At 41.6% G+C, this 27907-nt stretch overlaps 1 protein-coding gene across 1 annotated transcript; it reads left to right on the forward strand.

The window, feature by feature from the left end:
- CXH13orf42 (chromosome X C13orf42 homolog) lies at positions 1-27413 on the forward strand. The gene is made up of 4 exons (XM_023187283.1): positions 1-427; positions 22470-22617; positions 24680-24920; positions 25948-27413. The coding sequence occupies exons 1-4, from the start codon at positions 14-16 to the stop codon at positions 26120-26122; spliced, it is 978 nt and encodes a 325-aa protein (XP_023043051.1). The 5' UTR covers positions 1-13; the 3' UTR covers positions 26123-27413.
- Positions 27414-27907: the final 494 nt, after the last annotated feature.

A 27907-nucleotide genomic window follows, 5' to 3' on the forward strand; every position in this document is an offset into this window, starting at 1 on the left:
GAAATCGAGCGCTATGTTCAGAAAGATCCACTCCATCTTTAACTCCAGCCCGCAGAGAAAGACGGCGGCCGAGAGCCCCTTCTACGAAGGAGCCAGCCGCGCAGTGAAGCTGATTCGAAGCAGCTCCATGTATGTGGTCGGGGACCACGGGGAGAAATTCAGCGAGTCCTTAAAGAAGTACAAAAGCACCAGTAGCATGGACAGCAGCCTGTACTACCTGCGGCAGGAGGAGGACCGGGCGTGGATGTATTCGCGCACCCAGGACTGCCTACAGTACCTGCAGGAGCTGCTGGCCTTGCGCAAAAAATATCTCAGCAGCTTCAGTGATCTGAAGCCCCGCCGCACCCAGGGCATTTCCTCAACCTCCTCCAAATCCTCCAAGGGAGGAAAAAAGACCCCTGTCCGGTCTACTCCCAAAGAAATAAAGGTGAGTGCTGCTGAGCTGTACAATTTAGATGAGGGTTCTTCCAAGAGCCTTGGACAGCTGTTTGAAAGCTTCTTCCCACCTCTGCGTGGCTAAATTAATCTGACACATTCTGAGCCAGGCGCAATAGTCCTCAGATGCTTTATGTGGCCATCTCCCCAGCCTGGGGAAGGGTGGCTAAGCTCATGTTTATTACTCATTTATTTATTATTAACTTGATTTTAGGTTCAGGGGTACGCACACAGGTTTGTTATATAGGTAAATTATGTGTGACAAGGTTTTGGTGTACAGATTATTTTGTCACCCAGGTAATAAGCATAGTGCCTGATTGGTAGTTTCTTGATCCATGTTTATTTTGAATACCCAGGAAGCGAGAAGGAGCAGGGAACAGTGTCCACAGAGCAGCTCGGGGGGGAAGACCCGGGTTTTGGTGTTAGGCGGCACCGTATTCGCGTTGCACATCTGTCATTTACTGCCAGTGTTCTAGGTGAGATAATGCTCGCATGGCATTTGTATGACAGCAAATCATTTTTCAACAAATCATTGGTTTTTAAAAAAATTATTGTTGTCACATCTAAAAATCCTGGTGAAAAGGAAAATCATCATATGACTAGATGTTTTCAAATATTGAGGTGCTTAGCCCCATGCAAGCCAAACAACTGGAAGATTCCTCCATCTGTACCTCAGACCCAGGTATGTGGTGGCTCAGGTGTAGCCACAGGGAGAGTCTGTGTCTCTTGGGAGATTTCCGGATGGCTTCAGGCACTGGAGGTCTCCAGACAGTCACAAGCGTGAAATGAGTGAAAGAAATAATTTGCATTTATCTCTCTGTTTATGCTTATTGCAGTGTTTTGTATATATCATCTTTTCTTGAGCATCCCAATAAAGCCAGTACAGTAGGTGGGGAGGAACTCCTTCAGTATCACAGAAGGGCAAACTGAGGCTCGGTGACCCGCCTCTACGTGCTAGGTCGCCTAATTTTAATTATGAGCCGGCAATTCATTCCGTTATTCTTTCCTTCATTTCCTCAGACTTGTCTTTATTTATAGACAGAGTCTCCTCTGTTGCTGAGGCTGGAGTGCAGGGGCATGCTCATAGCTTACTGCAACCTCAACGTCCTGGATTCAAGTGATCCTCCCACCTCAGCTTCCCAAGTAGCTGGGGCTACAGGCACCTGCCACCACATCTGGCTAATTTAAAAAAATTATTTTGTAGAGACGGCAGTCTTGCTTTGTTGCTCAGGCTGGTCTCAAACTCCTGACCTCAAGCAGTCCTCCCACCTTGGTCTCCCAAAGTGCTGGGGTTACAGGTGTGAGACGCCAAACTCAGCCTGCTTTTATTTATTTCTAATGCCTGTAGGTTGAGGTGTTTTGCTGTATACTTCCATCAGTCATTTTCTTGATGACTGGATGAGATGTCTGAAGCAGCAGGCCTGTCTCCCGCTTCCTTGCTTTCTCCCCAGAGTGTCTTGTAGGCCGTGCAAGTTCCATTAATGTTGAATGACTGATTGGCCCACTATCAAATCTCTAGGGCTTGGCCTAACCCAGTTGGTTTCAACTGTCTGCATGTTATACCAGGTGGGAGCAGTTTAAATCATCATTTTAACTCTAAAAGTATGTCAGTGTTGGGGGCCCATACAAAAGGGTCCTAATCGCGTGTCCTGGTGCTGACTCTGTGGCCGGTGAGCTGTAGATTTGTGGGCCAGCCGCCTCTGATGACAGAGGGGGTTGCAGTGGTTTCTGGACTCCTTTCCAGCTTGGATATTCCGGGGTTCTAGGCACTGGCTAGATTTCCTTTAGGTGCTACATTTCCCTGCAAATGGAGCTCTTTCTTATAGGACCTACCTCCCTTCCTTGTTGAGCTATCTGAAGATAGAGGGAGGGAATAGAAGCAGAATGACCAGCTCTAGCCCTCTGAATGGCTGTGCAGAGGCACATGGGCCTGCTATGATGTAGGGATCTCCTTCAGAGATGCCTCTCCACCACAGCGCAATCAGGAAAGAGTTTTGAAAGGACACTGAAGTCAATCAGACCGAGATTTGAATGTTAGTTCTGCTATTTACCAGCTGTGTGCGTTTGTTAAGGGAAGGTCACCTCTCTGGGTCTGTTTTTCTGTCAGGTAGTAATGGAAATGATAATGTGAGGACTGGGCTCCTGCACGAAATGGTTCCTAGCACATACCAGGCACTTACTCCAGTGCTCACTGACCCTGAAATGTTGGGTACAGCAGGCTCTTAGCAGTCTTTTCAACTGCTCTCTTTCCCCATGGCTCTGACAGAAACAGCTGTATGCCAGGCCTGCCTGTGAAATGATGGGTTCAGGCTTCATGGCTGGAGGGGTGGCCCATGGCTGCCTGGGTCTCTGCATCGCCAGGGCAGGGGACCAGGAGGACTCCTTCACCCTGGAATGCCGTTACCCCATGCTTTGGGAGAAAGCTCTGCTGACATTCCAGATTTAGGGAGAACACCATTCTTTCCCCTGACTACCTACTGTGAGTTGAACTGTGTCCCCTCACAATGTATATGTGGAAGTCCTAACCCCCAGAACCACAGAAGGTGACCTCAGTTAGAAACTAGGTGATTGCAGATGCAATGAGGTCATGCTGGAGTAGGGTGGGCCCCTAATCCCATAGGACTGGTGTTTGCATGAGAAGATGACCATGTGAGGACACAGAGATGCAGGGAGAATGCCACGGACAAAAGCCAAGGACCTACCAGAAGCCAGGAGAAAGGTCTGGAACAGACCCTTCACCAGCACCTTCAGAGTGAGCATGGCCCTGCGGACACCTTCTGGCCTCCAGAACTGTGAGATCTGTAGCTCTAAGCTACAGAAGCCACCCAGTTTGTGGTGCTTTGTTACAGTGGCCCTAAGAAGTGAATATACCCCTCTATAGAATTAGCCTCTTCTCTTCTCCAGCATTGGTCTGAACGCACCTCTATTTTAGCTTTCATCATGTTCTACTGCGGTTTGTTAAAATGTGTGTCTCCCCTGGTGGACTGCAGTGAACTTGGTGAGCTTGAAGCTGAAACAGTATCTTGCTCATTTTTCTATCTCCAGAGCATAGGAGTGAATACTATCAGTTATTTGTAGATGCTTTATAGCCTTTGAAAGTCTGATGTCTTTTGTGCCATACAGAGGGGAGAGCCGGCCTCCATATAGGGAGGGAGCAGTGTTCTCTGTGGCTCCAGGGCACCATGTCAGGCCCTCGCTTCTGCCCTCCCTCCATCCAGATGCAAGCCCCTGGCCTGGCCACAGGACCTAAGTTCCCTTGTCTGTCCCTCTTTTGTGGTAAGATAGTGGCTTTTAAACTATTTTGATTAGGATCCATTGCAGTAAGAAACATATTTTGGATATTGACCCAGTTTACCCAAACACACAAACAAAACGAGTTTTATGAAATAGACTTACTCCTGTTCCTTGCTTAGCACTCTGATGGTTTCCAAAGCATTCTATGCTATTCTTTTTTTTTTTTTAAACATTGTCATGACACAATAACTTGATTTCACAAGCCATTACTGGATCAAGAAAAATGGCTTTCATACTCTGGAGTGAGGCTTTCTAACAGGTCCCATTGACATGTGAATGGCATCCAAGTCCAGGGTACCAAATGGTCTGTTATCCCAGCCCCCTGGAGATACCCAGAGCCTGGAAGACCACCCATGTGGGTCGATGGGAGGAGGAAGTCAGGACATGCTAGAAACGAGGTGAGCCTTGGGTGGGTCTGGGAGCTCCTCCTGGGACCCTGCATGGTGGGGGTCTCTACCGGGCCCTCTGGCAATGTACTCCTCCCTCACAATAGGTCATTATAAAAATGAATGAAATACACTTTTTGCAACATTTTAAAATAAAAAAAAACAACAAAAATCCATATCTGAGGATTTTTGTGTCAGCGTTGGGAATGAGCTGCACTTTGGGACTCATTGTTTGGGTGCTAAAAGATGAGAATTTCTAACTCAGGGCATAATGTGTGTGGCAGAAGGATGGTATGTTTGAAGTGTGTCTTGTCAAGGAATGTAGTCGCTGAACCAACAGGACAAGCCTCCTCCTGCTCTGGGCACCTTGGGTGTTTCTTGCCAGTGAGGAGGAGCAGTGATGTTCTCCTCTACACCCACTTCCCCTGCTGCTGTGCCATAGCCCAGGCACAGTCAGGAACAGTCAGCTGTTATTCCTGACTTCTAATCACCCTCCAAACCTGACACGTTGGCTATTAGCCCCATTCTACAAAGGAGAAAACTGGGGCCTGGGGGCATTAAGAGATTCGTGTAAGGCTATGCAGTTGATGAAGAGAAAGCCAGGATTTGATCCCAATCTGTATCGTGTCAGAACTCACACTGTAGTCAATGTATCCACAGCATCTTTTGACTGGAAAACATGTTTTGATCTTGTATAACATACAAGATTCAAGAGTGTGCACCTTAGGATGCAGTGCAGAGGCTGCTTTATCCTGCACACCTGGTCCAGGGACAGTCATTAGGGAGGCAGCTGCGTCATACTGCACATGGATTCTGTGTAGAGTGAAGCCCTCCCAAAGTGGGAGAGACTGGGCTTCTTTTGTTCAGGAGAAACCTGGCTGAAAGGGAGTGGCCAGAAGGTATGCTTTAAATTGTTTTCTTTCCACAATCCATGGATGAAATTTATCTCCATCTTGACTTCTCTTCACATGGCCACATGATTCCAGTTTTACTCTAGGTCTCCATGGCACTGAAATATTGAGTTTGTATATCATCTACTTTTGCACTTCTCAATACACACTAGGAAAAGAGCTGAGGAAACAGTGTAAGCACAGCTACAATCAGAACTTCATGATGGGTAGATATTATGTCCTGAAATCATTTTTCAACAAAATACTCTCATATCTCCCAGCTCATCCTACAAAGTATCTGATATGAAGTATCTATGGCAGCTGGATTAGCTTCTGCGTAGCTGAATTAGCTTCTGTATCATATCAGAACTCACACTATCAATATATCTACAGCATCTTTTGACTGAAAATGTATTTTGATCTTGTATAACATATAAGATTCAAGAGCATACAGAATTGTTAAGTAGCAACAGAAATTGGAAAATCGGGAGAGAAAAAAAATCATAGAAAATCAAGACCACTCAAAATAATATGCAGATCATAGAAGCTAATTCAGCTGCCATAGATGAGCCTTAGATTTGGCTCTGTCCTTGCTGGAAGCTAAGATAAAAAGAGCTGGACTTGTTTCAAAATTCTAATGATCTGAGAAGAACCATACCCATTGCTTAGGGGAGTGAGATTTTTCTTCTGGCTTTGAATTTCAAAATATCTCATATGGCACTTGACTAAGGGAGTCTTGTGTGATGTGGTTAGTAATGCCCTTAATAATATTTTAGTAACAGTTTATTACTATATCACTCACTTGTCCCTTAACGTATATTTATTGAGCACATACTATGTGTCAGGAGCTGTTCTAGATGCTGGTGAAGAAGACAAAATCCCTGTCCTCATGGGGGGAGTCAGTCTTGTGAGACAGCAAGACCAGAGTTCCTACGGTGATTTCTCAGAGTCCCAGCTGTAACAACACAGGATGTTGTCCTGAACTGCATCTTAGTGAGAGACTATAGATTGGCAGCTTAGCTGAGCTCAGTAGCTTCTGCCAGTCCCTTCTGAGCCCAGGGAAGAATTCTAATGCCAGAGGTATGGATAGATCACACACCCTTCCAATGGCCTTTGTCAAAATCCTTTGAAGAATTGGTTCACCCCAGGAGAGAAAAATGTCTGTGAAAAGTAACAAATTGTCCTGTGTGATTTTTGCTCTTCCCACTCCACCCTGCATCCTAGCATGTTAGATAGCCGATTGCTCCCTGTGCAGTTTGTTCCAGGGTTACGTATGGGGCGTGACTGGCTTCAGACTGTGTGTGTGCCTGTCCTCACTTTCTTGTTCTTGTTCATTTCTTCAAGCTGCAGCCCTCTCCTGCTATGACGAGCCCTGGGTTATTTTACTTCTCTCTTTTCTCACCTACTCATAAACATCACTTTTCTTAGCTTGGCTTTTTTTGTTTTTTTAAATAATAGCTTTAATTCACATACCTAAAACTCACTCTTTCAGAGTGTGCAAGTCAGTGGTTTTTAGTCTATTCAGTATTGTGTAATCTTCACCACCATCTAACTTGAAAACATTTTCATTACAAATTTAAGCTTTATGTTGGTGTGGTACAACAAATGTAACATAACTTTTACCATTTTCACACAGCACTTCATGGTTCCTGAAATGAGTGCTTTTTAGTGTCCTCAGATTATGGGTAATGAAGTCTATTACAGCTAACAAATTCTTAAGAAATTAAATACTTTTCTCAAACTCCTGAACTCAGGCAATCCGCCCACCTCAGCCTCCCAGAGTGCTGGGATTACAGGTGTGAGCCACTGTGCTCAGCCCAGAACTTCCTTTCTATGACTGATCAGTCTTGGTTTCAATGGGAGGTGAAGAGGAAAAGTTGAAGCCTGTGCTCTGCATCTGACCAGCGTGCTTGCTGGTATTTGGGGTCCTGCCTGAGGACAGCTCCCCACACTTTTAGGGCCAGAGAAACAGCAACAACCACAGGCCACTTTGAGAAACAGGCCACCTAAGTGAACCCAGGCCTGGCTAGATCACAGAGAAGAGGCTCGGGAGGCTGGCGACAGAGCCAGGCTGCTGTTTTGGGGTTGGCAGCAGAATCCTATGGAACCCCATGGCTCCCACACAGTCCAGATGGTTCACACTGGACATTTTCTCAGGCGGGGGTTACTTGTTGATATGGCTTGGCTCTGTGTCTCCACCCAAATCTCATCTCAAATTTAATTCCCACGTGTCAAGGGAGGGAGGTCACTGGATCGTGGGGGCAGTTTACCCCAGGCTGCTCTCATGATAGCGAGGGAGTTCTCATGGGATCAGGTGGTTTTAAAAGTGTGACACTTCCTCTCTTGCTTGCTCTTCTCTTTCCTGATGCCTTATGAAGAAGGTACTTGCTTCTCCTTCACCTTCTGCCATGATTGTAAGTTTCCTGAGGCTTCCCCAGCCATGCGGAACTGTGAGTCAATTAAACCTCTTTCCTTGACAAATTACCCAGTCTCAGTTATTTCTTTATAGCAGTGTGAATAAGGACTAACATGCTGGTCACCCACCACAGTCAGAAGAAACCTCATTAATTCTCTCATGGATCCCTGAGTAGCTTGGATTTCTGATATGTCTGCCTGGATGAACTAGTTGCAAAATATACACCCCTCCCTGACCCTCAACTAATGAAACTCACCTGTTATAAGAATGGTTTAAAAAGAGCCCGCTGAATTCTGAAGAATACCTGTCAAAACTGATTGATTTTTAGTGAAAATAGTTTTATTCTGAAAATAGTTAGCTTTCAGAATTAATTTTCTATTAAGGCCACTCAGCCTTCGTTCATAGAATGAGACCATATCAGCCTGTAGAGGCTCCTTCTCCTCTATGGCAGGAGGGTCTGAATCCAGTTCATCTAAAAAGACTCCAAGTCATCCATATATTAATTGCATATGTGATAGGAAGCAGGTTGTGGATCTGTTTTATACCATTGAGAATTATTTTTCAGATCTGTTGAGAATTTCTGCAAACACAGTGATATTAAAATGCAGGTTTTCTGTGAGCATCAGTTACTGGCAGAGGCTGGGGAGCTGTCTCTATCACTTGGCCAGTGTCTGGTTTACATAGTTGAAAGGCAGTAAAAATTCAATATGAATTGCAAAAAATTTCCTATTATGCTTGGCAGAGCTCTCCGCAAGATGGCAGATAGTATAATAATGATTGATAACCGTGCATATGATTCCTGCAGTCCCTCTCAGTCAAGCTGCAAGACGTGTAATTATATTCCTAATCTATCCTTTGAGCACAAGCTGTTTGCTCTGCCTAGAAACAATACTTCCTCCTCCCTTTTTTCTCTCCCCTACACCACCTTGTTCACCTGGCTAACTTCTTGTCCTTTGAGACAGCAGATACAGTACTTCCTGGGAAGCCTTTTCTCACATCCACAATTCAACACAATGGATTTCCCTCCCCCCTATGTCTGAGCCTTGTTTTAGCACTCAGCATACTGTAATTGTCTGTTCTTTTGCTTATCTATGCCACCAACTGTGAGCTCATTGAGCAGAGGCATTGTATCTTATTTATCTTTTTAACTCCAACCTCTAGTATGGTTTTAGGCACATGGCAGATGCTCAGTAAACCAATTACCTGAGAAACTCCAATTGTAATTTAGGAAGGAAACTGTTACAAACTTTGATGGAAGATCTGGAAAAGTCATAGATGTGTGGTTTTGATGAGTAGAGGTTTGCCTTTTCTTTTTTTTTAGTGGAATAGAATATAGTTTGAGTATATTCGTGTGGAATCATGTCCCGATAATTAAAACAGCCACCATGTAATTGATTAGAGCCCACCATCAAAAACACATGGTATACATTTTTTCTGATAATAAACTTATATTTGCTTATAAGATGAAATTCATAACACACAGAAAAGTATAGGGAAGAAAATAAAAATATCTTAGAACCCTACCATCTAGATAGAGATATTCACTATATAATTTTTAGGTGTATTTTCTTATAGTCATTTTTTTCTGTGTATTTGCACATATGTGCATTGAGGTTGTAAGATAAAATGAAGAATGTCTAGCAAAAATTAGAATTTTTTAGTATAAGGATGTCCCATGTAATATTTGACATGTATTTATATGAAAAATTATTCATTGTTTACCTGAAATTAGTCCTTCAACTGTCATGCTTTATTTTCATTTGTTAAACCTGGCAAACCTATGTCCATATATGTATAAATGTACTAAATTTGGTTCATACCATATATACATCTTTGTATTCTCTTCTCAGTTAATGTTATATATTATGGGTTCTTTTCCATCTCATTAACTACTTTTTGTAAACAAAAGCTTAAAAGGCAAATTTAACAACTCACCTTCTTTAAACAATTGCTAAACATTATAAATAAACACATTTTACTCTATGTCTATAAGGCATTTAGCAGAGATTCCTAAAGTGTGATTAATGGGTTGAAGGCCAAAGGTCATTATTTTTTAGGGATTCTTTTACATATGACTTTTCAGAAACATTTTACCAATTTATGCTTTTCATCAACAGTAGGTTTCTAATAAACTCTTCTTACTGCATTTTATCAGCATCAAGTACTGTCGTTAATTTTAAAAGTTTGCCAATTTGATAGATAAATTACAGTATCTTAAGGTACTTTTATTATTGCTTGCATAATTACCTTTGCAAAGGGTCATTGAAGAATGACCTTTTTTATCATTATAAAAATGCATACTTCTTATTTAGTGGATTGTTCATTCATGTCTTTATACATTTTCTTTTGGCTGTATTAAAGTTTTGTTATTCATTTATAGGGACTCTTCTTATATTTTGTTATTTACAGGGATTTTTAAGGATATTAGTGCATTGTCTTCCATATGTGTTAAAATATTTTCTCCGAGTTATTATGCATCTTTTCATTTATTTGACGTTTTCTGATGTGCAGATGCTACTTATTTTTTTGTCATCAATTTTCATCTGTGATTTCTTACATTGCTTTCATGCTAAGAATGTCCTTCCATGTTTCAAGGTCAAGTGCATATTTGCCATATTATCCTTTTTATAATAGTTTCATTTTTCTTTTTTCTTTTTTTTAAGCCAATCCCTTTGTCTATCAGCAATTTGTTTGGATATGTAGTAGGAACTGAGAACACAACTTGAATTTTTCCCAAATAGCAAAGTTTTCCAACACTATTTATTGACAACTGGCATGTATATAAGGGTGTACATTCCTTCTCTTAATGGATTGTGACATTTCACTTACTGTCTGTGAAGATTTTACACTATGCTTTAAGTCTATTAATTCAGTTCTATCAGTTAGGCTTCTAACAGTTTGATATATATGAGCAACATTTTATTAACTTAGTGTTTTGTTAAAGCCAAATGATCATTTAGATGACATATAAGGCCAGGAGTTACAAGGGGCTGGCAAAATAAATAACGGCTTTAAGATTATAAAGCTGGGCCAGGTGAGATGGCTCATCCCTATAATCCCAGCACTTTGGGAAACTGAGGTAGGAGGATTGCTTGAGGCCAGGAGTTCGAGGCTGCTGTGAGTGATGGTCACAGCGCTGCACTCCAGACTGAGTGACAGAGAGCTATTCTTCCTCTAAACAAACAAAAACAAATATTACAAAGCTGGGGAAAAAGTAAGCCTAAAACTGTCGGTTGGATCCAGTGAGTCTACAACCTCTATTATCAGAAACAAAAGATACGCAGCTGGTCTCCCAAAAACGTTTTAATGTTTAGCTATAATAGATAATACCATAGTTCAGTTATACTAGAGTTTCTGACAAACTTCTTATTTTTATCTCTTTGTGATAATTTTCTCAGCTCAATTGTCTATTTCACTGATTTTTCTTCAGTCCTGGCAAGTTGACTATTTAGCTCATCTGTTGAAAATTTGTACGTGGCTATGTGTGCTTATGTATTTAAATTTCAGTGATGATACTTTTTTCTAAGATTTTTTCTTCTCAGTTTACAGTTCTTGTTTCATAAACTCCCACTCTTTTTCTGTAAAACCCTATTCAATTATGAGCATACATTTCCTTGGGTGTTGTAGTACAAAAGAAATAGATAAGTATCACTTTTGACTTGGTCCTGTATCTCCATCCCAAGGATAGCAAGAGGCAAAAAAGATGCACTAGATGGAACTTTTAAGGTTTAAAACCAGAAAAACCTTATTTGGTAATATTAAATTGCTTGTGGGTACATTTGACTTGTTTTGCATTTAATTTCACCTAGCTGAATGATCCAAGTATAAAACAACCTTCAATTGGTCAGGACCAATTCTACATTTGACCCTGGAAATTTGATCACCAATATTGACATTCAGATTCCTAGGCATGATTATCCCAAGAAAGTATTATTAGTACTTCGTAGAAATCAGAAGTATAGAGTTCCTAAAAATTTGCCAAATTAAGTCCTAAAGTATAAATTAGCAACATATGAATTGGTTGGAAAATATAATTAGGTAATGGCATGTATATAATGGTGTACATTCCTTCACTCAACACATAGTTATTACTCCACATCAGGCACTGAAATAGATGCTTGATGTTCATACATAAAGACAATATATTTGCCCTAATGCAGCCCATAGCCTGAGGCAGCAACTCCCAGTGTCATTGTTTGAGCCACACTGGTGTGTTGAGGTGCCTTGGATGAGAAACAGGTGGAATTACAACCAGAACGTTGGGAGTTGTGAATATCCTACAACCTGTCTCATGTTTGCAGCTGGCAGTGTGCATTTATCAATAAGGGTATGTCATATTCATGAGTGTTATTTGCCAAAGTCATCTCACAGAAGAGGTTGAGGTCATTGGTCCAGTGTGAATTAATGCAGGTGTGCAATGTGGATCTAGCCAATGAGATAGAAAATGTGCATAGAAAAGATGTGCCTGGGTCTGTCCGTGGCAATTGGTGAAAGCTTCAGAGAGGAGTGACACATGAGCTGACCTCTGAGGAGATGAGGGGAATTGCCAAGTAGAAGAGGTGAGAGGGGGCTGGATGCTTAGCGGTGGTCTCCTTGGCATTGGCTGGGTTCTCCTTTCTGACAGAATGTTGCTGTTTACAACTGGAAGTTTATTTTGTAGAATTTAGATCTCTTGCAGAAAAATACTGACAGAGCCCAGAAGAAAATGAATAGACTGGAGAAGCGGGCAGCCCAGGTACTCAAAGGGTGGTGAAGACAAACAGGATGGCAAACTGATATGAAACGCAAAAGAAAAAATAATATAAAATTAGAAACTGCCCTCAAGGAATTAGAAATTGACATGAGAAATACAAATGAGTTTTGTTTGGAAAATGCAAAGGATTCCATCTGAGAAAAGTAATCTGAGGCTCAGGCCTGGGGTGGGGAGATGGAGCAGGGAAGACGTGGAAAATGATAACCCTAAGGCCATGGAGGGTTAAATGTGAAAGGCAAACTGGAGTGGAGCTGGCAATGCGATGCTCTTAGAGAAAGCTTCTCCCTGGGCTACTTCAGGGCTGATGGCAAAGGTGGACCCTGTGAAACTCAGCCAGGAAGGCTGCAGCAGGAAACATCTTGCATTACATTTGGCATTTCCAAAGACCAAAAGGTCTGGGCTAGGAAAAAAAAAAAATCAAGATTGGGAGGGAAGCAATCCACTTTTGCTTGGGGTTGTGAGTTCAGGGAGGGAAGACTATTTTGGGTTTCATCTAGGGGTGTTGATGACTGAAGTCTCATTTTGTACAACCACCTCTTTGTAAAGTAGATTTTCCTGTGACAATAGCCTGAGCCCTGAAGGAATCATTGCGGGAATGTCATAGTGTAGGTTAGAAAGCCCCATGGAAATTGTGAGAAGGCAGAAAAAACTGAGCTCAGCCTGAGTTCACTCCAGGAATAGAAAAGACTCAGCCCTGACTTGTAGTTTAGACTTGGTACTTAGAAAATCATCATACAATCCATTTGATGACCTTTAAAAGTGTAATTTATAAAAGGACAATAGAAGCTCTATTAACAAACCATACTTAATTAACTTACCAGATTACTTGATGCTCACCATTCTCTCAAGACATCCAGAGCAAGTTGGGTATTTATAAATGGAAGCCTATCTCTAACTATAGTATTACAGGCAAAATACAAAATGACATATGACAAGACTTTTCATTGCTGCAGTAATAGCCAAAGATTGCAAATTACCCAAAGATGTATCAATAGGGGACTGTTGTTTGTATCTATGCCTGTCTGTACAATGGAGAACTATGCGGCTATTAAAAGGGATGAGGAGGATTTCTATTTACTGCTATAGAGTGATCCTCGGGATACACTGAGTGAGGAAAGCAATACTCACAGGTGTACATGGTATGCTCCTTTTTGTTTTTTTAAAAGCAGTAAATACAAATTTACTTGCTTGCTTATATTTTTGAAGAAATGATAGAAAGATAAACAAAATACTAAAGCAAAGATAGAGGAAATGAAGAGAAGGGACTGACATGAAAGCAAGCCCTCTCTTGAGTGTTAGTTATAGTTTTGGTTTTGGAGCCATGCATATTATTTACATAGTTTTAACATATTAAAGCAAAAAGAAAAAGCAATCCTTAAAACATGAAACCCAACTGAAGCATAGGAATCTAACAAATTACCAAGTCAAAAGCATAATTACACAGCAAAACGTTATTTCAAGAGACTTTAAAACAGAATTTTCGTTTTTCAGTCCAAAGACAAAACACATAACACACACACACACGCACACAGATGTACACATACATCTTAAACTGCATTCAGTGGGCTTACTATTGGTAATGTTGGTGTTACTATTTTGAAATGATTATATATAGTAGGGTAAAATAAATAATATTATGAATGTTGCATGGAACTAAGATATTCAGTTTAATAGAGATACAAATATGAATTAAAGAAGTTAAATATGAAATCTCTACTATTCACTTTGAATTAGAGAGACTGTCAGTTTCTGCTCAGGATGTGTACAATGGGAAAGAATATCACTCTCAGCCTTTCAAGGCCATGGAGAAGGCCGCATCCCCAGGGACACAGCGCCTGCCTGAGGCCGGGGCTTTATCAGAAAACAGTGAATGCCCTCCTGCCTCTCACCACCATCCTAACAAGCATCAGGTAGAAACTGACAGTGGAATGCTGCTAACAGAGGGGCAAAAGTGTGGAGGGAGACCGTTTCTTTAGGAAAGCACGAAGGAAAGACCTAAAGCTGAGGATGCAGCAGACATTGAGGACCAACTCTCTGGAAAATTAGCCTCTACTTTAAACACAAGGTATTTCTGGAGAGATTTAAAGTCTGTGATGCACTTGGAGTAACCATAGCAACAACAGGCCCAGTCCCAGCTAAAATCTTATCTAGATTGACTCAAAGCCAAACTAAAGGCCTAGCCAAAGGAAAGACCATTTGCAGACATAAAAACTTCAGTGTCTACTGACCTTCATAAAATGCCTGGCTTTCAACAAAAAATTATGAGTTATATGAAAAAGCAAGAAAAGAACAATGCAGTGCCAAGCTACAAAGCAACTGATAGAACCAGACTCAGACATGAAATGAACATTGGAACCACCAGATGGGAAAATTTTTAAAAACTATAATTAAGATGTTAAAAGCCCTAATGGAACAGGTGGAAAACACACAAGATCAGATGGATAATTCCAGCAGAAAGATGGAAACCATAAGAAAGAACCAAATGAAAAGAGTAGAAATGAGCAGCCAGAACAGAGATGAAGAATGCCTTTGCTGGGCTTATCAATAGATTTGACACAGCTATGGAAAACATCAGTAGACTTGAAGATGGGTCCAAAGAGACGAGCAAAACTAACACAAAAAGAAGATATAGTTAAAAAACAAAAACAAAAACAGAGCATCCAAGAACTATGGGATGACATCAGGGGGTCTAATATAAGTGTAGTTAGAATCCCAGAGAAGAAGAAAGAGAGAAGGGGGTATAAGAAATATTTGAGGGAACAATGGCTGACAATTTCCCCCAAATTAATGACATACTTTGAACCACAGATCTAAGAAGTTAAGAAAACACCAAACAGGATCAATAACAACAACAACAGCAACAACAATGATAAAACCAACATATATCATAATAAAATTGCTGAAAAGACAAAGAGAAAAAAGACACATTACACAGTATAACTAAGATAAAAATTACAACAAATTTCTTAGCAGAGATGATGCAAGCCAGGAAACAATAGAGTTGTATTAGTCCGTTCTCACACTGCTAATAAAGACATACCCAAGACTGGGTTATTTATAAAAGAAAGAGGTTTAATGGACTCACAGTTCCACATGGCTGGGGAGGCCTCACAATCATGGCGGAAGGCAAAGGAGAAACAAAGGCACATCTTACATGACAGCAGGCAAGAGAGCTTTTCATGGGAACTCCCCTTTATAAAACCATCAGATCTCAAGAGAATCACTATCATGAGAACAGCACAGGAAAGACCCACCCCCATGATTCCATTATCTCCCACAGGGTCCCTCCCATGACACATGGGAATTATGGGAGCTACAATTCAAGATGAGGTTTGGGTGGGGACACAGCCTAACCATATTAAAAGTGGTATCTTTAAAGTGCTGAAAGAAAGAAAAAAAAATACTTGTCAACAGAGTTCTATACTCAGTGGAAATATCTTTTAAAACATGAAAGCAAAAGAAATATTTCTTAGACAAGCAAAACCTGTGAGAATTCATTTTTCAGCAGACTTGTAATGCAATAAATAGTAAGGATATTTTTTTGAAGAGTAAATGTGGTACCAGATAGAAACTTAGATCCACACAAAGAGGTGAGGAGGACTGGAAAAAGGTAAAAATACAATTTGTGGGTTTAAAACATTTTAAAATTCTCCAAATTATAACAAATTGTCTAAAGCAAAGAGGGTAGCAATGTATTGTGTATTTACAGCATAATTAAAAGTGAAATGTATTGTAGCAATAATACAAAGTGTGGGAAGAGGAACCGTGAACACGCTATTTTAATTTGAGTTGCAAATATCAGTATGAACTCAAGATGTTTTATTTCTAAAAAATTAGTATTTCCTCATTTTTTTGCACTGAAAAGGCCTAGAAGTAATGACAACCCTGTAGCAATAAAATCCCTAACATGTATATTGTGCTGTCTAAATACCACTTCCAACTAAAAATTAAGGTTTTTTTTGGAGCAGTAACAGAATCTAGGTCTGGAGTAGAAAATGTACAAGATGAATATTGGGCATTTATGTCTAAAAGTTTGGAGGTTCTCAAAGATACTAGAATTGTGTCAAAGAGACTCAGGATCCACCTTGAAAGAGTTCTTGCTATCAAAATACAGGACAGTGTGAGCATCAAAAAGGATACTTACAACAGATGAAAATACATCAAATATGTTAAAAATATGTGAATTTTAAATAATATCCCCCTCCAAACAAGCAAGTGAACCTTATTGGTTACCTTGAAAACTTTCTAGGGTATCAATTTATTATATGAGAGAAAAAAAGCAAGTATTCTGCCATTCCTAAACAGACCATGTGGTTGACGTGGGAAAGTTCTTCATACCAAAAGCACAGTTAATAAATGCGGGAAGGTTGAAGAACTGGAAAAGCAATATTTTGCAACTAGTAGTAAAATAATGAATCTAAATAATGATTGCTAAAAGCATTAAGTAAAAGGTAGATGGCAAATTTTCTAGTAGATGGATCCAAGCAACATCACATAAACCCCCAATCAATGTCAACATTGCATAAAACAGGAAAACATGTGCTGTGTGCCTCCTGGTGTGTGATACACAAAACCACTAACCTTATTATTAAAAAATTAAATCTGAATTGAATTAACCTTTAAATCTGAACTTTGCAATTCAGTAGCCACCAGTCACTATGGCTATTTAAATTTAAATTTAAGAATTAAAAGTTCAGTTCCTCAATCACGGTAGCCACTTTTCAAGTACTCAATAGCCACACGTGGCTAGTGGCTGCCGTGTCAGACAGTGCAGATGTAGAACATCCCCAGCACTACAGAAAGTACTACTGGACAGCCCTGCTCCAGATCTGAGTACCAGATATAGGGAATTTGAGGAAGAGAGAAACATGTGAACCAATACCCAGAAGAAGGAGTCTGTCAAATCTAGAATGTGAGAAAGTTTGTAGAATAAAAGACGCAGATTCTTCAATTAAATGACCTGCATAAATCATTAAAGAGACTTAAACAGGTAGCAACTAAATGTGGACCTTGTTTGAATCCTAACTTGAACAAACCAACTTGCACAAGACATTTTTGAGTCAGTCAAGAAAAATAGAACTAGGTGCTTGCTGATATTAAGTGTTTGCTGATATTAAGAAATTATCAGTTTTGTTGAGTATACGAATATTGTGGATAATGTTGCCAAAAACTCTTATCTGTTAAAGATACATTTTGAAGTATTTATGAGTAAAATTATCTTTAGGATTAGCTTCCAGAAAAAAAAAGTGAGAGGTTGATAGATGAACAAGAATGGCAGAAAGGTGATAGCTGTTGCTGATGATGAGTATATGGGGTTCATGGTTCTATTTTCTACAGTTTTTGTATTGAAAAATTGTTTGTAATAAAACATTTTTAAAACTAGTATATGTCTATGTACTTCTCAGCTTCACAAGTTGAATGACATGCTTATTAAAATTAAGTTATATTTGTTCCCAAACTGGTTTATATAATTTGGACTTATTATAATTTATAATCATTTATTTTAATTAAATATTATAAAATATGAATGATAAAATCTAATTTCTTTTATGGAAACTAAGTTGAGTGTTTTAGAAAGATTCACTAATAGAGAGTTGCTTTTTAAAAAGCAACAAAGTGAGGTTTGGACAAAGCAAATGTGACAGACTTGGAAAAAATATATAAAGAGCTAGGATTTTACACTCAAGTTTTTTTCTCGGGTGCCTAGATCACTTTAAATAAACCAAATCTGAAAATTTTAGATGAGATATTGTGGATAAGATTTAGGTGAAAACAAATGAATAATTCAAAGGAATAAATCCTATTCAAAAGATTGGTGATCAAAAAATATGGATTAAAGTGAAGAATTTAGGAAAATGTTATGCATATTTATAGTAACTTGATAATAAAATGCAGCTTATTGCAGGTGGTAACAGACTTGGGGGAGTCAGGAGGTGGCACAACTTGTGGTTTACATGATAAAGGACCAGGTGATTTATCCCCCAACTAGGGACATGTTGGAAGAGTGAAAAGAGGTACTATGCATAATCCCACTGGGATAACAGGCATAAACTGAGATGATTCCTCAGCACACCAGGATGTTTGGTCCCCTGGACAATAAGAGAGAGGATCAGAATCCCAAGCCATTTGTAACACATTAGAGCAGCAGCTGTTTCTAGCCAGAATGAAGTCTGGCAGGGATGAATGCCAAACATTAAATTCAGGAAGCAAACAAACCTGCATGAATATAAGCAGAGAAAATATCTGCCCAGGAGGTGGCTTAGGTAAAGTTTGGGAATGGGAAAGTGCGCCCCTATGGGTGAGATGTTCTCATACTTCGGGCCAACAGGAGAGAGCAGCAGGGGATGGATGGAGTCCCATTACCCGGGCCTCTCTGTGAGCTAAGTCATAGGAAGGACACAAAGACATGAGCAGTCTGGGCCTCTTAACCCAGAGTTTTGTTCTCATCCCTCAGTGACCTGTATCCTGTCCCCTTGGGTCATGTCCCTTGTGTTCTTGTCATGGAGGAGACACTCCTGTCTGCTCTTGCAAACCCAGGGAGTAGAACCAGGATTTGAGGTTTTCCACTGTAAACCAGACATTGAGGTGGAGATCGTGGGCCCCTTTGCTGTTTCCCCTATGTTTAGGTCCCTGTAGAGTGATAATTCAGCCACTGTGTATTAGAATCACTTAATTGTCTAAATTCATTGCTTTAGGAAAAGGGCAAGCATAGATATTCTTTAAAAGCACCCCAGGAGAGTCTAACAACCACTGGGATTAGGTATGACTGTTACAGAGTCACCCTGACACTGATCGGGGATAGCATTATCATTCTCAGGTCTGGGATCTCAGACTGAGTCAAGGGCCAGGGAAAGCAGGCAGGGAAGGCAGACAGGGCTAAGTAGGAGAATAAAACAATTTGTTTATTCACTTACATGTGTTTATGCCCCTGCCTTATCCCATAAAGGATTTGGGGCAAGGCAATGGGGGGACTAATGAAGATAATCGGACAAGTGGAGGAAAGCCCTTTTGTGTGACGAGAGTTAGTCACACAAGCGCATATGGGTCAGCCACAAATAATGTCACCAGTGTGCCACCACTGACTGACTCCCCAGCCACAGCAGGATCCAAAAGCTCTTTCAACAGAAACCAGTTTTATAATGACTGTGGATTGACTGGGCCAGCAGAGCCTGAGAAGTGGGACCTGGAAGAACAGGCTCTTCAGTGTCACCCAAGGAGCTCACTTGTCAGTGTTTCTGAGTGATCCTGGGATGGTAATTGCTGCTGAGCTTAAGCAGAAATGACAAAGTGTGGGAAAGTGACCCAAGTCTTGAATCCTAAAGCTGAAGTGTTTGAAATAGGTGACGTGTTTGAATATTTGAAATCTCACCTCCAGCAAAGGTGAAGCTTAAAGGGCTATTGTCTACTAGCTTGGATGACAGAGAGTTCAGCGGCTGAGGTGGTGATTTCTATGCTAGTGTTTTCTTTTTCTAGTTTACAAATGTTATCCTCAGAGGATAATATTTGAGGAGATTCAGGAGATTCACAACAAGACAACATTCATGTTAAGCTGCCAATGGCAGGATGCTTTTTTAGCCTTTAATAGCTAAGACACCAACATTGACTCTTTTCCTAACTCTTTAACAATTGACAGCAGCTGACTCAGGCTGCTTTGAGCTGCTAGCCAAACCCTCCCTCCAGAGACACTTAGGACTGAATCGTTTAAATCAAGTAACAGGGTAACCCAGATAAAAAAGAATATGATGAACACAAACAAGATTGAGACCTTTGCATTAAGCTAAACACTGATGATAGTTGCCTTCTGAAGACTTGGAGATGTCCCCTCCATGTGGAGGTGGGTTTTGAGGTGCAAAACCACCATGGACCTTGCGTTACTATTAAATAATACTCATCCTTCCTCAGGGGTCAAGCTGGGTTAGCCTGACCCTCAGGGGTCAGCCAAAGAATGACTTTATCCACTCTTTGTTTCTCTCTTCTCCACTTCACCAAAATCTCTAAAATGATATCTGTCATCATAGACTTAGGTTAGGTACTGAAACCCATGGGAACCTAGAGGATGGAAACTTAGCCCAGGAGAGGGGTAGGCTTCCTGGAGAAGGAGCAGTCTCAGCCAAGATTCAGTGGATGAATTGGAAGTCAGCCAATGAGAACATCCAAGGCAAAGGAAGCAGCAAGAGAAAATGCAGGGAGAATGAACAAGTGTGGACCTACCTCCAGGCATGAGCCTTCTGTCACTTGCCTGCAAGAAGGATGCCTGGCAGCTGGGCCCGCTGCACTCAGAGACTGGGCCTCCTGGTGTTTTAGTCTCATCCCATGCCCGGCCCTTGTTGCGCCTGGTGTCACCCAGTCTAGAGTGTCTCCACTTCCTGAAGGTTGAATTGTCCCTCTTCTCAGCTGCCACCCCACCCATGATGCTCTGGGACCTGGTACTTCTCCATCACATTGGTCACCTCTCCACCTGCTTTCTGACTGGCAGAAGCTTTTGGAAATTTTTCTTCCATGGATGGCCTTTCTCTTGTTCTCTATGTTCTTGAAGTTTCTACTTTTCCTCTCCTCAGTTTCATTTTAAAAGAGAAAGGCCATCCGTGGAAGAGAGATTTCCAAAAGCTTCTGCCAGCCAGAAAGCAGGTGGAGAGGTAGCCAGTGTGATGGAGCAGAAGGACCAGGAGACACGGCTGTAAAGATCCTGCCCCAGACTGGGTACTTTGTAAATAAAAGAGGTTTAATTGACTCGCAGTTCCGCATGGCTGGGGAGGCCTCAGGAAACTTACAATCGTGGTGGAAGGTGAAGGGAGAGTAGGCATCTTCGTCACAAGGCAGCAGGAGAGAGAGGGTGACCAAAGGGGAGGTGCCACACTTTTAAACCATCAGATCTCAAGAGAACTCACTCACTATCACTAGAACAGCAAAGAGGAAACCGCCCCCATGATCCAATCACCTCCCACCAGGTCTCTCCCTCGACATGTGGGGATTACAGTTCAGGATGAAATTTGTGTAGGGACACGGAGCCAAATCATATCAAGGTATATATTGTGATCCTTCAACATCTTCCTCTAAGAAAGCTCTTAGAGCTTTCCTTTGATATTTTGCAATTATAAAAGGAAAAAACTTCTCTATTTAAAAATGTTTCTTAGTAGTAGAAAATGCATACACTTAATAAACATCTTGTACAGATAGAGATGCTGTCATTTTCTTTCCTGACACACCTGTCTATAACTAAATCATATTCACTTTTAATACCATCCTATTTTCAAAATGCCCGTATAAAATAAAATTACATTGGATCAAAAGTGCCCATGTTAACACATCTGTCCCTTTTTTTCTCTCCCCAAGTCCTCTTATTTCCTAAATTCCTCAGAGAGTTTTTTATTAGTACACATATTGATTTGGTCAGTTCTAGAGACCATGAGTTCTCCATTGAAATCTATCTTGAACTTCCATGATGTCAGTCACTCATGACAGGACTATTGTGAAGATCATGAAGGGAATGGTCAGGAAAAAGCCTGGAACCTGGTTAGCTACTGAACAGATTCTTGAAACTCTCTATTTTATTATTCCTTGTACTTTTCAAACAACCATACTAATTTTAATTTATTCCATGATTTGAGTGTAAATTTGGTTCCTTTAGAAACTGAAAACATCTTTATTTAAAAACAAGTTTATTTTTAATTTTTGTGGGTATATAGTAGGTATATATTTACAGGGTATGTATTTATAGGGTACATGAGATGTTTTGAGACAGGCATGCAATGTGAAATAATCACATCATGGAAAATGCGGTATCCATCCCCTCAAGCATTTATCCTTTGTGTTTCAAAAAATCCAATTATACTCTTTTAGCTATTTTAAAATGTACAATTGAGTTATTATAGAAACTGACAACTCTTAGAGCATTTTCAGCATATCTGGAGATCTATCATTTATTTTCTGCTGTGAGCATCTCACCACCTACCTAAGGAACTGTACAATCTCCTAATTGGGTGTTTATCAGCAAGGAACAAGGCTAAAAAAAGACTATTTTGCCTAAGGTCTGACAGCAAATCTGTGACCAAGAAAGAAGTAGATCTTGTCCTTTCACTCTCCCTTCTTGAGATAATTAGAAATCCATTGACCTACAGCAATTGTGGACCTGGGGTATCTACTCTCCTTCCACAGGGCACTTATTCATAGTTACCTTTGAAACCTCACAAATCCCTAACCCCATGCACATTTCATTTTAGCAACATTTCACCCTTTTCTGAGTCTCTGGCTTACTGCCTCACGCAACTCTCTCTTCTCCCCTTCACCTCTAGCAGAAAGCAACCCCAAAGAAATACTCCCAGTTCAGTGCCGATGTGGCCGAGGCCATTGCCTTCTTTGACTCCATCATTGCAGAGCTGGATACAGAGAGACGACCCCGGGCTGCTGAGGCCACCCCACCAAATGAAGACGTGGACTTTGACGGTGAGTTCCAGGAAGGCAGTGGGAAGATGGTGTCTGAAGGTGGATGGGGTTGTGATGCTGTGAAGACGGGCTGGGGGCTCTGCGGTGGACTTATAGGGTAGGCCACCAGGAATCCCACCTCCCTGATTGAAGGGAAACCCTGCACCTCCAAGCTGGAGCCAGGCCCTCAGCCCATCCTCTGTGGGGAAATCTTACTTCCGTTGTCTCTGCTGCCACCGCTCCAGCCTGTCCCTCAAACACTCTGGCGCCATGTTTGGACAATGTTTTCTCTGTGGTCCACTTACCATGGCTGAGAAAGTTAAGACTTTCCTAAGACTCCAAGAAGGACAGCAATAGGGAAATGATGAAGGAAGGAGAATCAATGAGGGGTGTCATTTAAAGGGTACAGTTTCAGTTTTTTGAGATGAAAGAGTTCCAGAGGTCGCTTGCACAACGATGTGAATATACTGAACGTTACTGAACGGCACACTTAAAAAATGGTGATGATGGCAAATTTTATGTTCTGTACGCTTCACCACAACTTAAAAAAAAAAAAGGGAATGGACAAACTGTATTTGAGAATCTGGCTTCGGACCATACCTAGGTTAGGCAGTAGCGTGGTGCGTAGCGCAGGAGAGGCCCACCGTGGCTGCCCAGACCCAGCCTGGACTGCTAGAGCTGGAGTGGGGTGAGGCCTGAGGCCATGCTTCCCTCCTCACTAAGGCGTGTCCTGGGGCATCCCTCCTGATGGAGAGCAAAAAATCCAAACACATCAGCTGAGCCCCCTTTATATTCCGTTGTGAGACTGTCAGACAGTTTGTTTAATCTTTGACTTGCACCCCATGGTGTAAATTAATGATGGTTTTATTCAGGGGGCTCACTGGCCCCTTATACTAAGGTCAAAGCTTTTGGTACCAATATTAAATAATTCATGAGCATTTTCTCTAATGCTTGAAAGAAGCTTGTGATTTATTGTTGTTGTTCTGGCCTTGATAGATGTGTGTCTGTGGGATTTGGGGTTTCAAATTGGGTTCTTTGCAGTTTCACAGAAGGTTAACCCTCTCCCCAAGCTTATTCTTATCCTCCTCCTCTCCCACGCAGCCCCTCCAGTCCCTGACAGACAGCAGCCCTGCCCCTGGGAGTGAGGAGGCCTAGGAAATTCAGGATATTGGTGAAGGGATGACAAAATCCACTAAGGGTGCAAGGGTCATTTTCAGAGTTATGATTTTTAATAAAAATGAGTGTGACCAAGTCATTTTTATTCAGTTCATGAAATGGCCACTTTTCTCCTCTGATAACAAAAAACATACCAAAGCATAAAGAAGAGAGCAAAAGAAATATGACCTGGCAAACTACACCCAGAGATAATCATCACCGTTAACATTTGGGGATATGCCATTTTGAGTGTGGTTTTAACACACACACACACACACACTCTCTCTCACACACACACACAAACTCACAGACTCATTTTAATTTTTTTGAAATAAAACTAGGATCTCCTTTCATTTAACAATTTACAATACATCTTGGGCTACTTTCCAAGTCAATAAATACAGATCTGTGTCTTCACGTTTTTTTTTTTTTTTTTCTTTTTTTTGAGATGGAGTCTCGCTCTGTCATCCAGGCTGGAGTGCAGTGATGCGGTCTCGGCTCACTGCTACCTCTGCCTCTCGGGTAGCTGTGATTATAAGTGCCTGTCACCACGTCCCCAGTTAATTTTTTTATTTTTAATAGAGATGGGGTTTCTCCATGTTGGCCAGGCTGGTCTCAACTCCTGGCCTCAGGTGATCCGCCTGCTTCAGGCTCCCAAAGTGCTGGGATTACAGGCGTGAGCCCCCGCACCCGGCCTATGTCCTCAATTTTAATGGACATAAATTCCATTGCATTCCTCCTGCACCACAACTGCAGAGTCAAATCTGCTTTGCTTGGCTATCAGGCCTTTCTAAGAATTCATTATTAGGAACATGGTTGCCTATACCCATTTCCTGTGAGTGTTCAGTCCAATCCGCCCTCTCCTTTGCCTTATGTGCCTCCCGGTGGCAAGTCCTTCCTTCCCGGGTCACATGCTTTTCTCTTCTAGTGGCCACCAGCTCCCAGGAGCACAGCTTGCATTCTAACTGGATCCTGCGGGCGCCGCGCAGACACTCCGAGGATATCGCAGCTCACACTGTGCATACGGTGGACGGCCAGTTTCGAAGGAGCACCGAGCGCAGGACCGTGGGCACTCAGAGGAGACTTGAGAGGCACCCCATTTATTTGCCCAAGGCTGTGGAAGGGGCCTTCAACACCTGGAAATTTAAGCCCAAAGCCTGCAAAAAAGAGTAAGTGCTTGGGCTAAATAGCATGATCAAGATGTTCTCATGGCCTCCAGACACTTGGGGTGATCCTTAAGGTGCCCCGAGCCCCATCTTACATGCCAAATGTTATTTATATATATGAATATATATATATATGAATATATATATATTTATATATATGTATGTATATAGTGTTGGGGAGGTCTTAGTTTCAACATTTTTTTTGGTAGTCTGCACTCTAGCCTGGTGCACTGCTGTTGCCTGCTCCCAACTTGCTTCTTCCTGGGTCTGCCTCCTTTTCTTTCTGGCCCACTTAGCCCATGCACTGTGCCATCCATCTTCATGGATTCCCCCCGGTGCCAATGACGCATTGCGTGCTACAGACTTATAATGAGTTTGAGGTTGAACAGAGCATAGCACCAAAAGGAAACCAACATCAAATGAATCAGATGCCCCTTTCTAAAAGGCACCGGGCAGGCTCCGAGATGTAGAATTTCTTGCTGGCCAGGCCCCTCTTGGGCCATCTTACCACCATCTCCTCTGGCCTCTTTCCTTTTAGATCCTCTTCCTTCAGGCCTAGTTACCATTACTAACCATCAAATTCCTGTTATCTACTCACTCAGAGAGGTAAGTTCTTTCTGGGTTTGGGCAACCCAGGCCATGCTGCAGGGCCCCTTGCCTGTCACAATGGAAGGGCCTGTCAAGCCTCACCAGCTGTCTTTCTTTGCTTCTACAAAAGCCACTAAACCCTGTTGGACTTAGGAGTTTTCTAGATAGCATTTTCCTCCCACAGTAATAGACCACGCACTGGACATATTAAAATCACAACCCAGCCCTCACCACCTATCCTTCCCCTTCAAGGGGGGAAGGCCAAGGTCCAGCTGATGTCCACCCATGGCCCCCATGGTGACACCATTTGGTCCTCCCCAAGACCCAGGACTAGGGCAGCAATCTGAGGGTCTCCATGAGAATGGTGGTAATCGAGCATCCCTTCCCTCTGTGTGGCCAGCCAAGCCGAACTTAAACCTCCTGCCTCATTCCTTCCTTCCAGCCTGGGGAGCTCCAGACAGATCCTTTTCAACTTCTCAGGAGAAGATATGGAGTGGGACGCAGAGCTCTTTGCGTTGGAGCCCCAGATGTCTCCTGGGGAGGACTACTATGAGACAGAGAACCCCAAAGGACAGTGGCTGCTTCGAAAAAGACTTTGGGAACGGACAGTGCCCTGACCCCATCTGGATTCCTTGACGTGTCTCAGGCTGGGTCCCTGAGAAACTGTCCACTTTCAGTGCAGCACGAGGTGTTTGGTAGAGTTGAAAATGCAAATTGTAACACAGTCAACCCCCTTGGCACACTGCCTGCTGGTGCCGTGCTAGTGCCAAACAGACCTGTGGCTTCCCAGGGGACGGGTCTCAGGACACTCTCAGAGCTTGAGTTTCTCTGCATGGGCTGATGAGCAGGGACTTACAGCCTGGCTGGTCTTCAAGAGCTGAAGGAATGGAAGCTGTTGAGTGGAGTGTCTGGGCTCACTCCCCTGACCTCACCCGGCCTGTTCCTCATTCTCCACGTGTCTGTCCAGGTGGCTGCTGGCGATGTGCTCAGTACCAGAGATGAACTCACGCATAGATTTCTGGGCCAAAGCTTCAGAGAGGTAGCTCCTCTTTCTATGAGGCTCAGAGACCCGCTGGATCTGCACTGAGGTTGTCCTCTTGTGTGCAGAATGCAGTTGAGAAAGCAGTTCCCTTTGCTCTCTTTTCAGAGTTTTCCAGAAACTCCTGCATTAGGCTAAGATGAGGCTAATGCCCTGGCAATGGGGTGAGGGAAAGGGTATGTCAGGGGCCTGCCTGGGGGCCACACTGTTTCCGCAGGCCCAAAAACTTAGCCCCCTTCCCGTAGGCAATTGACTAGAGAAGAAGGAAGATGTGGTGATTCTTTTTCTTCTAATTCTTACCCAGAAAAATCTCTTTAAATATCCATGGAACCAGTTTATGACAGGCCATGACTTTCCCTTTCCCCAGTTAAGAGAACAATCAGAATCATTATGTTCTTTTGGTACAGAAAGGATTTCTGTATTTTAGGAAGTATCTGAATCAGAATTACATTTAAAATATATTCTTTGTATTTCTAAATACTTTTTGCATTTTTGTAATAGTTGTGCCCATTCAAGCTTGAGAACCACTGGTTTGGAGAATATACTGAACTTTATCCATTCTCACTTCCTTTTTTGGCACTTTCTTGTAAACCAGTCTGTGCATGTATAAGGGCCTTTGGGCAGAAGGAAGGGAGAGAGACTAAAAAACAAAAACAAAAACAAAAATAAAAAACAATCACTTAAATTAAGCCAAGGATGTTCTAGGCTAAGGTCAGGCTAAGAACTGAACAGAAGCTTCCTTTCTGCCATGACTGTGGGATGATATTCTTATTGTTCCATTTTTTAGGAAGAACCTTTTGTTTATGTGAACCTGATCATATGCATCTAAGAATATGTAACTCTTACAAATAAAAGACAGCTAGTAATTATATTGCATTCTTAGAAATTTCATCTCAACATGTTTTCAGAATGAAACCATGCTGGAAATGTTTTAATACTTCTCTTTATTATTTTTCAAGTGCCAATGTCAATGTTTGGAAGGATTCTTTCATTTTGTTGCTTGTACTAACCCAACTATAGCCAGAAGCTTGTCTGGAAAATAAATGTTTAGGAGATTTGTTTTATAAACTGCATTAAAGCACTGCCATTTATCACCACGGATCTTTTCTTTTCTCTAAATGTGGCCTTGTTTGAAACCCCATCTATAAAAGTTCATTGTTGGGGATAAACTCAGGATAAAGGTGTCTTTACTCTGCCTCTTATCAAACTACAGTTTATCATAGATCCACCCTGAAATTATGTAGTGAAGATACTGTGTACATTTTGTTTTCAAAGATAAGAAAAAATAAACATGGCTGAGAGGATATTTGGAGTCCTGTTTTTTTTTTTGTTTGTTTGTTTTTTGTTTTTTTTTTTAAAGCAT

This window comes from Piliocolobus tephrosceles, chromosome X (assembly GCF_002776525.5).
Source record: "Piliocolobus tephrosceles isolate RC106 chromosome X, ASM277652v3, whole genome shotgun sequence".
Taxonomy (NCBI): domain Eukaryota; kingdom Metazoa; phylum Chordata; class Mammalia; order Primates; family Cercopithecidae; genus Piliocolobus; species Piliocolobus tephrosceles.

Bases quoted from the DNA above. Each gene is read 5' to 3' on its own strand.
- CXH13orf42 (XM_023187283.1), top strand. From the start codon at position 14: ATGTTCAGAAAGATCCACTCCATCTTTAACTCCAGCCCGCAGAGAAAG. The intron at 22,618-24,679 runs GTGAGTTCCAGG...TTTCTCTTCTAG, and splicing joins TGAAGACGTGGACTTTGACG to TGGCCACCAGCTCCCAGGAG. The intron at 24,921-25,947 runs GTAAGTGCTTGG...CCTTCCTTCCAG, and splicing joins CCCAAAGCCTGCAAAAAAGA to CCTGGGGAGCTCCAGACAGA.